Source organism: Erithacus rubecula (assembly GCF_903797595.1).
Source record: "Erithacus rubecula genome assembly, chromosome: 21".
Taxonomy (NCBI): domain Eukaryota; kingdom Metazoa; phylum Chordata; class Aves; order Passeriformes; family Muscicapidae; genus Erithacus; species Erithacus rubecula.
In genome coordinates, this window is record NC_136673.1 from 1,810,295 (window position 1) to 1,829,257 (window position 18,963).

At 52.8% G+C, this 18,963-nt stretch overlaps 1 protein-coding gene across 1 annotated transcript in view; it reads right to left on the reverse strand.

Moving 5' to 3' along the window:
• Positions 1–208: 208 nt before the first annotated feature.
• The window catches only part of DAB2IP (DAB2 interacting protein), a 122,806-nt gene continuing 104,051 nt past the window's right edge, over positions 209–18,963 (reverse strand). Inside the window, 9 exon segments of the mRNA XM_079324492.1 lie at positions 209–3,033; positions 4,516–4,603; positions 5,139–5,341; positions 8,200–8,352; positions 10,361–11,234; positions 12,690–12,862; positions 13,024–13,225; positions 14,615–14,851; positions 17,804–17,948. Of these exon segments, the coding sequence (XP_079180618.1) occupies positions 2,866–3,033; positions 4,516–4,603; positions 5,139–5,341; positions 8,200–8,352; positions 10,361–11,234; positions 12,690–12,862; positions 13,024–13,225; positions 14,615–14,851; positions 17,804–17,948 (2,243 nt within the window). The 3' untranslated portion in view covers positions 209–2,865.

The following is an 18,963-nucleotide window of genomic DNA, read 5'->3' on the forward strand; positions in this document are numbered from 1 at the left end:
ACACACACACACACACACACAGAGAAATGTACAGCTCATAAATAACAGAAGCACAAGCTGAACTCAGCCTGGACCTGAACACCTGCCCCAAACCTTTTTAGGGGAGGGTCATGGTTAGGTCCAGTTGTTGACAGTTGCAGGGAAAGGAAACAGGGAAAAACAGGGGGGAATCTCTACTGTAATAAGACTTCATCCTGATTTAAATTTCTTTTTGTACTGGCTTGGGAAACTACGCAACAACTCCAGAAGGTGTTGGCACTGGAACTTTTAAGATTTTAATAACTGGCTGTGGAAGGATTTAAGCATTCCTGCTATTTCAGCAGAACAATGTGTTCAGTAATTTGCAAGTTTTGAGGGTAACCAGGAGTTTGTGACAGATCTGGGTGGGGAGGGGAGCAGTGCCTTGGCTTGTGGTTGAGGAGAAGATTAAGATGTACTGTGCATAGCTTCAGCACTAAACAATTGGTTTGTGGGTGTTTCTTTTTCCAGCTCTTACAGAGAGCACTGACTGCATCCCAAAATTACTTCCATGTATGAATGGAAACGTCGCTGGTGGGGCGCCCGCCCCGTGCCCTGTTAGCGTTTCCATTCCTCTATGTCACTTCTGTCTTGAAAAACTCCATTCTCTCGCAACACAAATACTTAGAATTCAAAACAATTAGCTCTAAACAGGCATCTTAGGGCAAAAGCATTTAAAATAGTCTTTTTTGCAGGGTTCTTAACATGTATTTGACTCTGAGACAGTGGCAGGTGTAAATCTACGTACCCAACGGTTCACAGTACCCTGTATATTCCTAACCTGTCTGGGTCTTTCTCCAGTTGTAACCTTGTCAGATTTGTGAGGTTCTTCAAAGCCATCTGTGCTAGTCTCCAAAATTCAAAGGTGACTGTACTTGCCATAAGTACTGAGTTATGACATTGCTCTGAGGAGCTCCGTTTGGGGTCTGTTGTGTGCTGCACCCCTCGGCAGGTGTTGGCGGGGTGTGGAGACCTCAGTGCAACACGTTCGCTCCTCCTGGGCTTGGCCCAGGGCTTCCAGGGACCAGAAAAACATGTAGCAAAAAGAGCATCTTTAATTTTGCAAACGATTGCATGAGGAAGAATGCTGTTAAGGAGCCTTACGGCTGTGGGGCAGCACGGCAATGCAGAGCTTACTGGCAAAGTGTCCTGCTCAGGCAGCCTGGGAAGTGTGAGGCTGGAGACGGTACCTAAGCAGAGCAGAGCTCAGGGAGCGTCCTAGTCCCTTGGGCTGTACATTTACACATGGCAGGAGGAGCTAGGACAGGCGTTGAGCAGTGTGTTAACCTTTAGAGGGAGCATAGGCAGATGTCCTGTACACTGTACACTGTCATCCGTATCTCAGAGAAACCTCTGGCTCTCGGTACGAGGGACCTGCTCTGAGAGTGTGAAGGACTAACTGCAAGCACCACAAAGGCACAGACACAGCGTGGCGGCAGGTCAGCGGCACGACCCCCGTGAAGGGGCGCCCCCTCCGCTGAGCACAACGCGTCTCGGCGCTGGGAAAGTCTAATCCTGGCTTATGCCTGCAAGTGCTCCTGACAAGGGGCCTTTCGGTGGTGGCTGCTGTTCTTGGTGGTTACTCCCTTATGACCATGTTTTACATTCTTCAAGCCGGTTAATTTCCATGCAGTGCTCATTCCCAATTTAAAGAGACCAGTATTCCAGAAAATGGGATCTTTTTTTTTCTAATGCATACTGTGAAAGAAAAGAAATAGAATTACCGATCTTCATGGTTCTTCAGGGCTTTTTCTTGTTTCTTTGTCTGTTTTTCTCCCCAGAAATAGTAAAACTCTCAGCACAGAGCATTCCATCCCCACAATGAACCCTTGATCAAGCAGGAAGCTGCCACTGCACGTAGCCCCTCGCGCCCCCTCTACCACAACAGGCACCAGCAAATCCAGCCCCTGTCCCTCAGTCACAGCACAGGACCAAGCTCAGGCAACATTCACTTTATTCTGTGGCGGGAAGTGTGTGGACAGTGCCTGGGGCTATTGCTTACAAAACTCTTCCCCTTTAGTTGTGAGAGAGCAGAAGCTGTCCAGAGGAATCGAGTTGCCATTCACCAGGTGCCAGCTCCTCCCTCCACTCCTGTGCCAGAGCCTTGGCCTTGCTCTGTGTCCCTGGGCTGCCCAGGGACCCCCAGCAGCACCAGTCCTGCCCCCCTGCCACCGGGGTTCCCCACACAGCACCCCTTTGGCCACCACACTGCCCTGACCTTCCATCTGCACTGTGCTCCCTCGATGGGCGGAGTTAATTAAACACTAATTAGCTGCATAAATGCCCTGGGTGCTGTAGAAGCCAATGGCCTCACAAAAGCCCCCAGGAAGGATGCTGGGCTCGGCTGGGGTTCACTTTGGGAGGGCTGTGCTCCGGGGGGAGCCACAGGAGGAGCGGGCCAGGCTTTGCTGCCGTCCCTCGGACGCTACATCCAGCAGCACACTGGAACTGGACTTACTGGGCCCCTGCCTGCTGCAGGCTCTGCCCAGCTCCCTTTATTTCGCTTACTGCAATGACAAGGACATTACTCCTTGCTGGGAGGGGTGAGGCATATCCTTTGGGCAGTTTAGAAGGAAAAGGTTACTTTTGTTTAAACATTAAACACTGATTCAAATCCAACAGTGACAGCGATTCTCAAATATATGTTATTTCCTTATGCCACTCATCTCACACTCGCCATTCCCGTCCCTCAAAGTGCTGGCAGGACATCTCCCAGCAGGGTCAGTCGGCGCCGTCCGCAGTAAGGAGCTGGTGCTCGGGGAGCAGCCGTTCTCTGAAGCCGCGGCTCACGCCGGCTGTGCTCGGTCCCTCCGGCCAGGCCTCTCCTGCGGCAGCGCCCTCCGCGCGTTAACAATTACTGCTGTTTCTGAATTCGCCATTCTCTGTAATCTGCAATTTAGTTGGGTTTGTGGGGGAGATCCCATTACGTGTCTGCATGCTGTACCTCTCTTTCAGCTGAGTAAGGGCACTCATTAGCCGTGCGTTGGCAGCATCCAGGGAAGCGATGCGTTTCTCCTGCAAGAAACGGGCGGAGGGCACAGTCAGGGGAAAGGCACGAGCCCTGTCCCTCCCTTGGGATGTCAGCCCAGGACAGTGACCCAGAGGCCTTCTGCACCAGGACCTTTCTCTTTGGCATTCTTAGGTTGGGGGTTTTTAAGTGCTACACAGCACTTTTTGAAATCTGCAGGACTACAAATATCTCCTGTCTGTGCAAGGTGAGCTACATTTATTTTATGTATGAAAATGGAAGTAACACAGTTGCTCTAATTATTCATTTATACACTGTACTGTTTGTTCTAACTTAGCTGTGACAAGGATGGTAGAATTCCATTTCTAAACCCAAACTCTCCCAAGATAGTTATTCCTGTCAGTGTTTAATTAGTGTAAATTAATAGTTTAAATGACTTGTGGCCTCCCAGGCTGTCTTTGATGGCAGCTCTCACCCATTACAGCATTGTAAGGATGGGAGCAAGAGCTGCCATGTTGCTGCCTGATTCTACCACTCCTGTTCTTTGTGACACTGAACAAATGTCATCTTTCTGTGACTGCCACAAGCAGTAGAACAGAACCAGCTCAGGGGCACAGCAGTTGCTTGTGTGGAACTCTGAAAGTCCATGTGTGAACATGTGTACAGTGTGAGGTGATCAAAAGAGAACAGCAGAGAGTGTGCAGGGGCATGGTCTGAACCTGACCTGTCCCACAAGGTGCAGGGGACAGGAGAAGCTGGCAGGCTGCAGGTACCACCCCTGACACCTTAGGGACACCCTGGGTCTGCTGGGCTCTGCTGGAGCATAGAACAGATCAGGATGGGTGATTCAGCAGCTTGGAATAAGCTGCTCCCCAAAAAAGCTGGGTTTTTTTACAAAATTACTACTGTCTCCTTTTTAATTAACTATACAATGAATTAGTCCTGAGTAGTGACTCACAAGTGATCAACAGGGCTGTTAAGTGTAAGGCCAGAATATAATATCACTTCTAAGCCACAAGCTGTAGGGAGGCCTTGTTGCTGAGGACATAGTGGTCTCTGTTAGACAAACTAAAAGATTATGGGCTGTATTTTCATATTCTCTTTTCCAATCACAGTGTTTTGCATCCATCATGTGATGCTCCTCTTCTACTATAACTGATTGTGGCAACTGAGCCTCCCAATCCTTCAAATCATAACCTAAAGGCTGAAAAATCATGTGGGCTTGGCTGTGGGCAAGCTGTGTGTTCCTTGTTCTGAAGATTCAGGCATTACTGGGACACCAAGCAATGCTCTGACTGAGTTGTGGGCACAATCCCTCCCCAGACTGCCACCCCACATCCTCTGTGCCATGCTCCAAGGCTGCAAACAGCTGGGACAGTCACTGTGTCCTGCTACAGCTGTCCTGTCCCTGCCTTCAGCTTGGTGCTCACTCACCCACATGGTCTCACCGTGGGCAGCCACTGCTGCAGGGGGTACCTGTGTGTTGGCAAAGCTGAAAACTGCAGCAGCTTTTGGCATGGGAGACTCACCTGTGCATCAATAATCTTCTGCTTGGAATCCACAGCAGCCTGCATTTCAGCGTGGTCCTTCTTTAACTCCTCCTCAACTGACATCAGTCTGGGATGCATACAACAAAAAATTACATTGGCTGGGCTCTGCTAAGCCCAGGTATTACCCTGACACCCTGCCTCCTCTTACCCACAAACCAAGCTTCTTTTCTTGGCTCTCTCTAGTGGAGTGCCCCAAAGCTGAAGTGACACAGCACAAGGAGGGGCTGACCCAGTGGTGAGGCCTGACTGAGAGCACTGAGTGGGCTTGGCTCAGGTAAAGGTGAAATCAACTGCACTGAAACAGTCGTGGACTGTGGTATAAACACCAATTCCCACTGGGAAGTTACAAGTCAGGGATGGTGATGAGATCCATGGCTATATGAACAGAAGTCTACCAGAGCTCTCCCTTCCTGGAGTTCTGCCCTTGTGCTCAGGAAAACATTGATGTTTTCCTTGTCCCAAGTAACACTGAGGGGAAAACCTGTCTGTGAAACCTGCCTGCACCTCCAAAGAATCCTGATTCTCCTGAGAAGGGGTGAGTTCTAATGCCAGCCAGGCTGCCCTGCCTCACTGCCATCCCCAGCTCTCCCTTCTCCCTGTACCTGCTGATGATGCCCTTCATCTGGATCTCCTTATCCTCCTGCTGCCTCCGGAGCCGCTCCTCGCTCTCCTCCAGCCTGGCCTGGTACTCCAGCATCAGCTTCTGCGTGGTCTCCTCCTGGCATTTGAAGCGAGTCTCGTATTCCTCCAGCTTCTTGTTGGAGATGCGGAGCTTGTCCTGCAGCACCACCAGGTCCTGCTGGTACTGAGCAGGAGGGACAGACACAGGAGGAGAAAACACGTGGCACGTTACCTCGTAGGGTCTGCCCTTGCCAGGGTTTCCCCCACAACCTCTCACTCCCCTCTCCTTGTATCAGACTATGGCTGCAAACCCGTGTCAGACAGCCCCGCTCGCCGACAGCTCCTCTTGGTGTGGTCCGCGGCGCCGGAGCGGTGCGGGTCCGCGGGCGGGTCCGCGGGCGGGTCCGCGGGCGGGTCCGCGGGCGGGTCGCCGGCAGCGCAGAGAGTGGCTGTTAGCAGAGTCTGGCATTTCACAGGGGAAATGCAGGTTAGAGCGGGCCAAGGGCAAAGCGGCGCGCAGCTTCTCACAGCGACAGCGCGGGCTCGCACAGGCACGAGAGGCTGCGGTGGCATCTGGGGTTCACACAGGAGCTCCTCGGGCTGCAGCAAGAAACGGGGGGCTCTGGGGGGGCTCTGGGCAGGCCGAGACCAAGCACGAGGGACAGTGACAAATGCAGGACACTGCTGTCCCATCACCCTCCATCGAACTGAGGGCACCGTGCTGGCCGGGCAGGGCACAGAGCACTCCTGCCTTTTGGAGCCCAGCGTTTAACTCAGATCTCAAAGCAGGGTTCAGTCCAAGAAGAGCTGCTGCATGAAGCCAAGACCCCACAGTTGTACCGTTCATTTGGGTGAAGCTATAAATCAGCAGCAGAATCACATAAAGCAGTTAAAAAAATTAGGAGCTTTTGAACTCGGTAAAACAGGGTTCAGCTATTGCGACAGCACAGCATTCAGTAAACTTGCTTTGCTAAAGGAAAATCCAGTGAGTATGTGCACAAGAAAACTGCTTTAATTAAAAAAAAGATATTTGGACATAGTCTTAAAAAAGCATCTCAACTGGAATAACTTTAGGATAATTAACATGCAGCTGATAATGTGGCAAGGTGCTTTTAAAGAGTCAGATATGGGAAAAAGGCTTCCATCCGAGCCATGAAGGCTGTTACAGCTACAAGTGGCATTAATGAACTGAGAGAAGTGCACTCTGTTGTGTCTTGGCCTTTCCCTTTGGCCATCACACCAGGGTAGGCACTGCAGTGATGGGCTGGGTCATGTCCCAGGTCTGAGAGTCCTGGACCGTGAGACCCCAGACCAGTTCTAGGCAGAGGGGAGGGCAGCCAGGCTGCTGCTGGGCACTGGCCAGCATTCCACTCACTGCAAAAACAACTGCAGCTCCCCAGGATCGAAAACTTTGCAAGCTGCTGGTTTCCTGAACTGCCAGAGTACTGGAGGGAGGGGGTTTTCCTTTAGCAAAGCTCTTAGTGCAGCACAGGAACAGGGTTTGCACATGGAACCTGAAGCAATGAGGGAACCAAGCGCTCAAACAGCTGCACAGAAGCACTAAAGTCAGCAGGGAGTTGCTTGAACAGGAAAGATTAATACCTACCCTAGCCTTAAAATAGGAGCAGCAAAAGTGAGCTCAGAGGATAGCAGGAGAGGCCTCAGAGCCCGAAGGAGTCGCTCCTGTCTCTAGAACACTTGTCTCATTCTCAGTTACCATTCAGGTCTTACAGCAATGGGGAGAGAGGTTATGCTAATGGTGATCTTGAATGTCAGTGACTGATGGGACAGCAGAGTAAGGAAAGATGCTGCATGGCAATGAGAGAGCTTGGGGCAGGCACTGGGATGTTCCAGTGCCACTGGAGTTTGGAACCCCACTATTGCCTGCCTTGCTCCCAGTCAGGATGGGCTGAACCCACAAAACTGCCCTGATCTTCCTGGGGTAGCTGGGAGCTGCTGCCTTGTACCTCCTGGGTCCTATGACACCTGCCCTTCAGCTTTTTCCTTGGATTTAAGATGTGACAGTCCCCAAATGACACAGCACAGCAGAATGAGCACAGGAAGGCTATTGGAACAAAATCAGGAACATGTCTGTGCTGGGAAACAGCATGGGGGCTTAGGGAAGGGTGATGTCTGCAGTGCTGGTGTGACAGAAGAGAAGCACATTGAGGAAATATCCCACATGCTATTGATGCTCAAGTGCCACAATCCTGGCAGAGCCAGGCTGTTGGGAAAGAACCTTGCAGTAGCAGCAATCAGCAAAGATGGGATTTTTCCAGCTCCTCACTGCTGCATCCTCATTTTTATCCTTCTTTTTCACCCTAGCAGGCCTACTTTGTCTCTCCCCAGCTTTTCCCACCCCCTATTTGCCCAGGAAGGAGGGGAAGGGAGCAGCACCCCTCTGCTTCAGAGGCACAGGGCCTCTGTGGGCCCAGGGGCTGAGACTGAGACTCTGCACATGGCTTCCTGGCAGTCCCCAGACTGGCCAGGCCCTGATCTCTGTGACACTGCCATAAGCTTGTGGAAATGGCACACAGTCACCCCAGGCACCAGTGCTGTCTCTGAGACCAAAATCTAGACTTAGTTTTTTGCTCTGTGAACAGCTTTTTGACATGGAAGCTGCTTCCTGCTCCATGTCCCTGTTGAGGCATGAGGCTGCCTGTGCCTTACTCTATTCTCTGGTACAGGTGTACTTAATCCACTTTTTAAGCTTTCTTTCCAGCAGCTGGGTGAGTTGGAATGGGGAGAGTAAGAGGTATTGGCTGGCTGCAGAGTTTTTTTCAGGGCAGCATCAGCACTTTTTCTGGCTCCTGTCTTTCTTACTTGCTTTCATCAGAAGGTGATTCCAGTCACTATGTGAAAACCTCCCAAACATTCCCCACAATTCCCTGTGAGGCTGAGTAGGACAGGGAGCAGCCTGGCCCCTCTCTCCTGGGCAGGGACCTGCACACAGCCCACTTTGTCCCCAGGGTGCTCAGGGAATGACATTCAAGGAAATCCTCTCTCTATTCAGAAACTTGTTTCAATCCAATCAGGTTTTACCTTTTCTGCTTGGCTGAGCTCGTCCTTATTCCTGAGCTTATCCCTGTGCTTGGAATCTGGGTCAATGCTTTCATCTTCTAAAAACTGCATGTTCATATTCAAAAGCCAAGCAGCAGTGCGGTCCAGGGCATTGGGGTTCACAGGAGAAGGGGCCTACAATGAAACAATGATACAACCATGACAAAAGAAAAACCTGTAACACAAATGGTCATGAAGCTGGAGAGAGAGTTTCCTTCCAAGCAGAGCCTCTCCCATGCTGCTCAGCCAGCAAGGAGCCAGGCTGAGCTAGCAGAGCAGCTGGGGCTGCAGCAGGAACAGCTCCTGTTCTGCAGCTGGACACTATTTGGGGAGAAGCAGTGGGACCTGCTCAAAGTCATGGCCCTGGTGTCTGAGCAGATCCTGTCACCTCACAAGGACCTGCAAAGGTGCTGGGCTGCAGGTGAGCAGAGTGGCTGCAGGTGGTTTATTCACTCCATGAGCAGAGTTCTCTCAAGCCTTCATCTTGTGAACCATCTCTGCTTCTCTGGATTCCATAAAACAAGGTCTGAAAGCTGAAATGCTCCTTATGACATGCAGGTGCCTTCTTGGAGAAGAAAAGTTTCTTTTCAGCCGAGGCTGCACTAAGATGCTGAAGAGGTCTGAGTGCTCAGTATCACTTACTAGCAGTGATCTTCCATGGTCAGTGAGCAGTGTCTGATGCCTTTCAGTCCTGGCCTAGGCAGGGACTGCCACTGGCATTGCCTAAATATTTTCCAACCACATTACAAGGAAGTCACTCTTCAGCTATTTCCCTTCCATCCTGCCTCCTTATAAGCTGCTGCTAGCACTCAGATGAACACATGGCATCTGGATGACTTGGTCATTCAGGTTAATGACTTGGGAATTCAAATTAACAAATCAGAAATGTCAGGGACTTTCTTCTTCATTCTAACCTCTGGACAGACAAACCCAGTCAGGCAGCAGAACAGGAGGTTCTGTGTCAGAAGGAGTGGAGACTGGTGTAATTCCCTCACTGGGGTCAGGGGCTTGCCCATGCCATTTTCCAGTCTGCTCTTCTACCTCCAGAATTATGAAACCAAAAGAGTGAGGATGGAAGAGGCATTCTGAGGCTTCAGGTCTGAAGAGAAACTTTGAGAGGACCACAGGGGTGGTGGAGGAATCTTCTGCGAAGAGAACCTGGCCAGGGCTTTCGATGGCCACCTGGAGAATCCTTGTCTTCCTGGAAGAAACCCTGCTGCAGCCAGGCCTCTGCTCCTTGCACAGCTCTGTGCCCTCTGTCCCTAATGAGCATTGATTGTGCCACTTACCCATCGATACTGGAACCATGGAGCAGCACCAGATGGGAGCATGAACAACCTTCTGTGGGCAGCACTGGCCAGGCTCCACAGCTGTCCTGTGCAGGACAGGCAGACACAGCAGCACTGAGTGCTGGGTCTGGGTGCACTGGGCTCTTGCTGGTTGTCCAGTCTCTGAGTTTGCTTTTCTTTTACAACGCTTCCTTTAGGCACAGAGGTCTTAGAGTGATAATGTTCTGTAGGGCTGGTTTTGAAATGCAGAGTGAATAAATGAGCACTCTAAAAATGATTTGTCCATGCCAGGACTACCAGAGGGCCCTAGGCCTGTGACCTACTGCCTTCCATTTTACCTTCAGGGCCGGAGCAATGGAATTGTGTGCAGCCCAGCACGTGGGATCACCACAGAGCTCTGCACAGCTCTGAGCTCCTTCCTCCCCGCTGGGCCGGGAGCAGCGGCACAGAGGCTCTTACTGACAGGAGAGCAGGGTCTGCTCCAAGCCTGGGAGATGGTGCAGGGCTGACTATGGCATGGGATGACAGCCTGGCATGGAGAGGCAAAGCAGTGACAAGATGGTAGCACAGGACAGCGGCGTGGCTGCCACTGCCCTCGAGCCTCTGCCACCTACCGCGTCTCACTCCAGTGCCAGGTGGCGAAGGGACACCGGGAGTGGACACTGCTCTGTGCTCCTGTCCCTGGAGGGCCTGTGCCTCAGGCCAGAGCCCAGGTACATCCCCACAGGCAATGCCACCGTGGGGCTGGCACTGCTGTGGCAGCTCAGAGCCACGTGCCCTCCCAGGGCAGCAATCTGCACGGGCTAACCCCACCTGGCCCCTTCAGTGCCAGGGCCTGGACAGCCCCAACTCACCTGTTTGTGCATCGTGCGCTGCTTCATCTCGGGGCTGTCACCCTTGGAGGAGGAGGACTGCTGCCGGAGCCGCGCCCCGCTGCCGGGCCAGTCGGGCGATGAGGACATGATGCTGCCGCTGGAGGGTCGCTGGTACTGCACGGTGTTGAGCAGCGAGGGCGGCGTGCGGCCGCGGCTGACGGGCGGCGGCGGCGGCGGCGGCTGGTCGATGCGGCGCTGCGGGCCCGCGCTGTTCTGCCGCGGCATGGTGGGCTGCCCGCCCTTCTCGGTCAGCGACAGCTGCCGCCGGGCCAGCTCCCCCGGCCGGCGGGAGAAGTCCTCGGCGGCGGCGGGGCCGGCGAAGCCCAGCTTGGTGGCCGTGAGCTCCTCGCTGTTGCTGTGGGAGCTGAGCGAGCTGTGGCACTCGGAGCCGGAGTCGCCCAGGCCGCGGGGGGACAGCGGCAGCCCGGCGGCCATCTGGTACACGGGGTTCTGGAAGGACAGCGGCGCCAGCAGCTGCGGCCGGCCCGGCGCGCTCTCGCCGCTCGGCGTGGTGGGGGTCTGGCCCACCCGGCGCACCGTGGCCATGCCCGTCACGCTGTTCTGCTGAGTCCGTGTGCTCCACACGCCCTGCAACTGCCCCAGGGACGACTGACTGTCATTGAGCGAGTCGGCCGTGCCGGGCACGCTGGCCCCACTGTCCAAGAGCCGATTGTCCTGCAAGTCCACCATGGACAAACTCTTGCTGCCATTTGACATCTGCACGTCGGGCTCATTGGCCTCTGAGTAACTGGAGCTTCGGGCAGGGGAGGGCTGGGCCCCAGCAGACCTTGTGACAAAAAACAAGTCCTTGTTTTCAGGGGTTGGAGATGGTAACCGTGTGAAATCTATCAGACTGCGGGGAAGTCAGTGCGTAAGGAAGAGGAAAGGAAAACAAAACAAAAAAGAAGAGTTGTGAATGCTGCACCAGAGCAGGAAAACGAAATCACTCAGAAATCAGGGTGGCGCAGCTGTGTGGGACAGGGATGGGGACAGGGACAAGACCCAGCCCTGGCAGGAGCAGGGACAGGACTGGCCCAGCTGGGGACAGTGAGAAGAGTGGGGAAGGTGCTGTGGAGCCCCGGGCTGGCCTGGAATTGGCAGGTGAGGGAGGTGAGTGAGGGCAGTGTGTGCACGCAGGGCACTGCACTGTCACCAGGCTCGGGGACACACTCCTGGGGGCTGCTCTGCTCCGGGTCAGGGTGTGTCACCCTTCCCTCCAAAGGCTGCACCATGCTCTGTGCTCCTGTGGGAACAGTGGCCAGGATATGGACAGCACAGAACACTGTGGGACCCGAGTCCACACCCGGCCTCCCAGGCCAGTGAGCACTCACACAGCAGAGCTAAAGCCTGGCAGCTGAAGGTTATCCCTCCACTCCTGCTGCAATGCACATTCATGCAATATTGATTTCTTGGGGATAGGAAGAGAGAGCTTTGCAGTAGCTTAATGTGAATATTCTGCTGATCAAAGATGGTGCATTGTAAGCAAGTATTGGGGGGAAACATATTGTCAGAGATCCTCCATAGCACTGGATTTAAATAATTGCACCTCATGCTGGGAGGCACTAGAGATGAAAGCTCTGATTACAGCAAGTCCAGTGTCATTGCTGCCTTTCATTCCTAATTAAACTGTTAAATATTATGCAGTTTCCACTTACAAACTATTTTACTAGCACAGTCTTTCCATTTATGTGAACTCCATTTCGTTTTCCACAAACAGAAACATTAGAGGTCTGCAAAAGCCTCATTCTCCCCATGAATGAAGCTCCTTACTTAATCAGGCCAAATAGTATGTAGGTGACTGTTGTCTGTGAATCACTGCTCTGCAGTAAAAACTCCCAGTTTTATAAAAACTGGACAGAGTAAACTGAAATTCCTTGTGAGGCCTCCACAGCTTGGGTAGTTCCAGAATATCCAGGTTTGGATCTCAGTGAATTCAGCACACACCCTACTTCATACAAAGATGGGTGAGGCCAATCCTGTACATCTCTCACAGCCCTTAACAACACCCCTCATCACATCAAGGTCAGCACTACAAGACACTCAAGTTTGCTTCTGCAGCCACATCTCAACAGCTGAGACCAGAACCAGTAGGTTCCTCATCTCCCAGACCACATTCCCAGTTTTGGTTCAGCCATGGCCTGGCACTACCACCCCCTGCTCTCTGCAGAGTCAGAGCTGAACTACATCCAGCAGCAGTTCTGCAATGGGAGAGCCTGCTCAGCAATGGCACACTGCACCCTGTGCTGCCTGTGCCTGTGTGAATATTCCATAATGGCTGGTGTGAGGCCAGGCCCCGTTGGTCTCTTACCCAGACAAGTCATTCTCTATGACCATTTTCTGCAGCCCTGCCGAGATGCTGCTGCCGGCGCCGGGCGCGGCGTGCTCGGCAGTGACCGACACCTGCACGCAGGCCGGGTTACTGAGAGCGGCGTTCACGTCCCGCAGGATCCGCGGCAGAGGGCCCAGTTTGGTGGCAGTGCCCTGGACAGAAGAGACAGAAGAATCACCACCACCATCCCGTGCTCTTTGCTAGACAACTGTGGGCTTTGCCAGCTGCTGGACAGTCTCTTCAGGGAATCGCTTGAACAGCATTTTCTCTGTCATTTCCCACCCCCAAAGCTGTCCCTGCCATCCCTGGATACCTGCTCCAGCTGGGAAATGACTTCCCAGAGTAGTGAGTGCAATGTGGACAGCTCCCGGCCCAGGTCAATGTAGCCCTCAAAGCCAGCTGTGTTTGAGATGGTTTCAGGATTGGAAATCTCCAGGAGAAATCTCTGCATGTTAGTCCATTCATGTTCCAGGAACTGATTCATAAAGGACATGTATTCCTCTTTGCTGCCAAACCTATTGAGAGAGCAACATGGATTTCTGCTAAATCCAGGGAAAAAAAGTGCAGTTCACGAAAAAGGGCAGGTACAACACAGCTAAAAACCCTCCTCTGGCATCTCAACCCTTCCAAGCACCTGGGACACCTCACTGACCATGGAACCAAAATTAACCCCAGCCTGATCCAGCTAAGCCCCCATCAGTGTGGGATCTCCCCAGCAGAAACAAAGGTGAAAGGAGGAGAAACAAAGGAGTTCTTGGTGACCCAGTGTCTCAGTGGTGGGTCAGGGCACAGCCTCCAGAAACAGGACCTGTCACTGGAAATCAAGATGCTGTCACAGCAATCACCCTCAGCTGACTGGAGCCCAGTGACAGATGGGGGCAGGAATCCTGTGCTCTCCAGCAATGCCAGCACAACTGCTCTGGGATCACCCTGGAGAGCCCCCCCTGCAGCTGGGCCAGCCCATCATCCCCCCTCAGCCTTCCTGACACCTCCTTCTGCCCCCCAAGCTCTCCACCCTCAGTCTTTTGTCTGCTTTAGAGCACAACAGGAGGGCCTCGTGGCTGGGCTGTCCTGGCAGCAGTTGGTGCTGTGCCAGCACCAGCAGTTCCACGGGACAGGCTCAGCCCAGTGCCATGCACAGGACAGCTCAGCTTGATCACTTCAGCTTGACTAATGTCAGCTTAGTTAAAGAGCCTTTCTGCAAAGTGCTGGAAATATGAAAACCCTTTAGTTAGGGATTGGTCAGGAATACAGAGAATTCCTGTCATCTAGTGTAACACACTTGTACATCTCCTGCCAGTGTCCGCAGGCACGTCTGTGCATTCCTGACTGTGAGTGTGAGCACTAAGCCAGTTTCCAGATCTAAGGAGCTTTAGATAGAAACTGTCCATTCGTGTTTCAGAAAGCTCATCATTTTGTTATCAGAGCTCAGGATAAGTAGCTCAGAGCTACAGCCAGTAGAAAGATTTTCAGAAATCTCTCGCTTTGTTTCCATCAAACCAATGGGCTTAGTTAGAAACTGATGGTGTCCCTGTTCAGTTCAGTCAGCTGCATTTTAATAGCAGGGAAGGTCCCAGAGCTCAAAGGAGGGATGGAACAATTCCTACGCCGAGCACATCACTGCTGCTGAGTGGGTTCTGGTCCTACACCCACAGGACATCACAGGACAGAGTCCCCACTGCCACCCCACAGCTTGTCCATGTGCTCAAAACAGCCTGTTTTCTGCTCATGAAACACGTCCTGTTTTGGAAACTCGAATGATCTCCCTGACCTGCCAGTGAGGGAACGAGTCCCAGAGAGACGTGGGGAAAAAGCCAACAGGAAGCAAAGGAAAGGAGTGGCCAGCGTGGGCTCTGTGCCCACGCAGCCGGAGGCGCTGCCCAGCCCTGCCCTGCCCGGCTTACTTGGCGAAGTTGGCGAGGTTCTGGGTGACCTTGGCGATGAGGGTGAGCGTGCGCGCGGTGCGGTCGTCGGGGTACTCCTGCAGCAGGCTGAACAGCGACGGGGACATGATGGCCGGGCACAGGAAGCGCAGGAACAGCGAGGCGCTGATCAGCCGCTCGCTGATGTCGGGACGGCCGCGGTTGCTGCACTCCTGTCTCCACGAGGCAAAAACTTCTTTGAGCTCTCTTGGGAAGACGCTGAAATGACACCAGGTAAGGCAGTGTTTGTCAGGGTTGGAGTGTCAGGAGTCTCAAACCAGACAGAGAAAAAGCAAAGCTGCTGTGTAAAGCTCTGAGAGAAGCAGCTTCTATTGGACCTTACTGGATGCCAGTACCCCAGAAAACTGGGAAGACTGGGGTAGATAACAAACTGTGCACAGCAGCTCTTCGGGACTCAGTAGCTGTGCCATGGGGTGCACTCAGCTGGAGGAAGCTCAGCCAGCAAGGAGAGCATCTCTTGAAGAATCACCAGCAGCACTGGAATCTCTGGCACAGCTGGAGCTTGCAGGGGGGGCTGTGTAAACTGTAATACTCCTGTTCAAGCATCTGGATCAAATCCCACTGTGCCTAGTACAAACGCAGAGCCCCACAGGAGTTACTCCAGCCTTGTAGCTGCACAGACCTGAGCCTGCCTTTCCCAGATGCCAGAATTCCCTGGGGCCAGCAGACACTCACTGCAGCAGCCCTTATCGCTGGGGAACTGCTGCCTGTTCCTGCTCGGCCCTCCCCAGCTCCCTGCTCCCACCTTATCCTGTTCCCAGCATGTGTTATTTATTCAGCTGCAGACTCCCACCCAGAAGCAGGCTGGCACTGGGCTGCCACTGGTCCCAGTGTCCCTGGCACACAGATCCCATTGCCCTGGCCAGGAACCACTGTCCTTGTGTCACACCCAGAGCTGTTCCCCAAGAGCAGGGTACAACAGCAAGTGAGAGGGGTCGGGCTCCATTTCAGACCATCTGACCTTGTGACACAGTGGTGATGCTCCATGGAAGTGCCTGGAAAATCTTCTGCTCTGTGCTGCCTTCACACTTTCACCCTCATGAGCTTTTTTACCCTGAGCTCTACAAATAACATTAGCCAACGTCCTTGGCTGGATAAATTCTCCTCTGTCTTTGGCTTGATCCACACAATTGGACAAAACCCTTTCACTTCATGGTACTTGCCCAGAAACAGGAGAATCCTTTAAGCAATTTGAGGCTTGAATGATCAGGACAGGCTGTGCAATGACTGGAGAGCAAACCCCTGAAATGCAGCACCTGCACGTTCCCGTCACAGGCTGGAGCCCGTGCAAGTTGAATTGTGTCACAGGATGGAATTTGGATCATTGGCTTTATGTGACAAACGGGCCTGTAATTCATTACCCAACTTCCCGGTAACGAGCTTCCACATGCTGAAATTCTGCTTACACTGAAACTTTCCAGATGTCCAAATTATGTCATAATTATAACAATTTTCGGTTATTGTGAACCTCTTTCCTCTCCCTGACTCTCTCCACAGATGAGCACACACACTCCAGGGCTCTATTTAAAGCAGGATCCTTGGCTGTTGGGATACCTTGGCCAATCCCAACACTCATCTGCCCAATCAATCCCCAAGAACCACTGAGCTCAAAGCACTGAGGGGGAACCACTCAGAGCAGCAGCTCAGCTGCTCCAGCCCTCCTTGGAAAGGCAGGATGAGAGGAACAAACTTCCTGTGCATTCCTGACTTTCCCTGGGTCACTTTTCAAGCCTATTTTTAGAGTGACCTTTGAGAGCTGCTTTGGATATTTTTAGGAAGACATTAATTCAAACCATTCTGATGCACTGCTGACTGGAAGTGGTGAATCCCTCCTGGGAGAGCAAGGAAACGCCATTCCTAAGTCAGAGTTATTAACTGGCCAAGGATAAGGAATAGGATACCTGTAAAGAACCTGCCCTTTGTGTACCTGTGCTAGATAATGGCAGCCTGAGCAAGCCTCTTGCTCCTTGCTCTCCCCCTGAGCAGGATTAGTTCCCTTTCTGGCTTCCAGGAGGGCACACTCAACATCTTGGGAGATTATTTATAATAAGTTTTCTGACCTCAACACAACACCTAGGAGAGGAGAGAAAATGAGAATTCCTCATTATCAAAGATCACCTTCCTCCAATATTATCCCTTGTTGATGCTTTGCAAAAACAGTGTTGCTGCTAAATACATAAATAGAAACGTAGCCCAGATTTTAAACAGAAAGGCTGAAAATCCATCAGTGAGACAAAAGGGACAAAAATCCTCCTTCTCTCATGATCAGGACCAAAGGCTCTGGGTATGTGAGCAAAAAGCAGAGAGAAAATGTTTTTATTTCTCCAAGTGAAGAGAGTCCCAAGTCCATCTTCTTTTCCCTTTGAGGTCACCTCTGCAGGCAGCAGCTGTGGGGACAGGGGACTCCTGGCTGCCAGTCCCAGGACACCACGAGCCCAGCTGTGCCCACAGCAGCTCCTCAGCAGGATGCACAGCCTCACAGCCCATGTGGGATACTGGGCCTGTCCCAACCAGTTGCAAGAACCTTTACCCTGAGAACAAACAACTCGGAAATGCCTCCAGCTGCATACCAGGCCTTGGGCCAAGGAGGCAAAGGGCTCCCATCACCCAGGGCTGGGAGATGAGAGGGGTTAATGCAGAGGAATGTGGGATGCTGAGCCAAGCAGGGAGAGCAGCATCCTCCTCCCAGCTCCAGCACTCTGCAACCAGAAAACATCTGCCCAAACAAAAGCTGCCTGTGCTGGGGCAGCTCCTTGCAGGTGCCACAGCCCCTGCCTGCTGCAGGATTTCTGAGCTTTGCTGGATGCTTCTGGAGGGGTGGATCCATCAGTCCCATCCAGACTGACTTGTTCCATGGGTGGAAGATCCAGGACAAGCATCTCTGCCCTCTATTCCAGAATTTCATACACATCTGGCATCGAGTACCTCTCTGAATCAACCACACTTGGTGTTCCTTGACTCCACTGCCCTGTCCCTGTGCCCCAGTGACCTTTCAGCACCTCTGAAAAGGGTGCCAAGAATCTGGGGGGGTGCCACATGCCCAGAGCAGATACTCCAAACTCTGCAGCTCCCCCTCCACAGCTGTGCCAGGTCCCAGCTCCTGCAGACACAGCACTGCAGAGGAGGGAGTGCCCCTCCCAGGATACCCACCAGTAGGAGTTGATGATCTTGCAGAAGGCCAGCTCACAGCACATCTTCAGGTTGCCCTGATGTTCGGGGAGGTCCGAAGATGAACATTTGCTGGGATCCACTTCACAATTTTCATCTGATTCATACAGTGCCTTGATGAACTCCCCTGTAAAACAGAGTTGCTGGTGGGTTTGGAGATATGAGAAGTGCAGCCTTTGAGCAGATTTGTTCCTAAGCCCCAGTGCCCGAGCAGCTCCCTGGCACCCAACACTGGGGGAGGAGGAGAGGGATGCCAGAGCATGTGGTGGCCCCTGGGGCAGCTCTCTGCCTCTCCATGTCTCCAGGAGGACCCAGCAGAGCCCAGGAGTTCCCTGGGAGCTCAGGACCAGCACAGCACACCCAGCACCTGCCCATTCCAGCCCTGTTGCCCAGCTGGCAGTGCTGCCCCTGGCTCTGGTATTGCATCAGGACTGCACTGCCCAGCTCCAGAGACATCCCTGGGGCTGATCCAGGAGGAAGGATGCTGCCAGGCCTGTCATTATTGGTGGCACAGCCTGCTACTGCAGCCTGGGCCCTGGTGCTGACAAACCACTGTGATTCACAGGAGAAATAGGTAATTAAAGGAAAGAAACAATTTACTTGGTTTATTTTGAGCCGAACATCACATAAAATGAAATTAAAATATTTCCTTGAGTTTTCCTCTTTGCTGTCTGGCTGCTCCTCCTCACCCATGCAGAGGCTCACACTGAGCTGCTCTTGTGCCACTTTTCACCCAGGGTACCTGGGCACAGCCCCCAGGGTTGGGGGTCAGTTCTTCCAGCAGTGGCTGGGGAGATCAGGACAGGGCAGCAGGGAGGAGGAAGAGGCAGGGCTTAGCTTGGGTGACATTCTGGGAAAAAGGTTTGCTTTGGTTTTCTTCTAATTCCAGTTGGTTTGCTCCTAATTCCTGACTGTCTTGGATTTTCCCATCTGTTTTTTCCTCACTCCAATCTACATTCCTTCCCTATTGCCAAAACAAATTTAAATTACATACTGGAAAGCCTCTCCAGTGTATTTTCAGCTCTCCCAGGGAGCTCTGGAGCCACTGCTCGCCTGCAGGTGATCCTGCTGCTCTTACCTGGCCCCATCACCTGCTCCATGGTTCCAAGGACAGCACCACGCTGCCCTGGGGCACCTGGTGA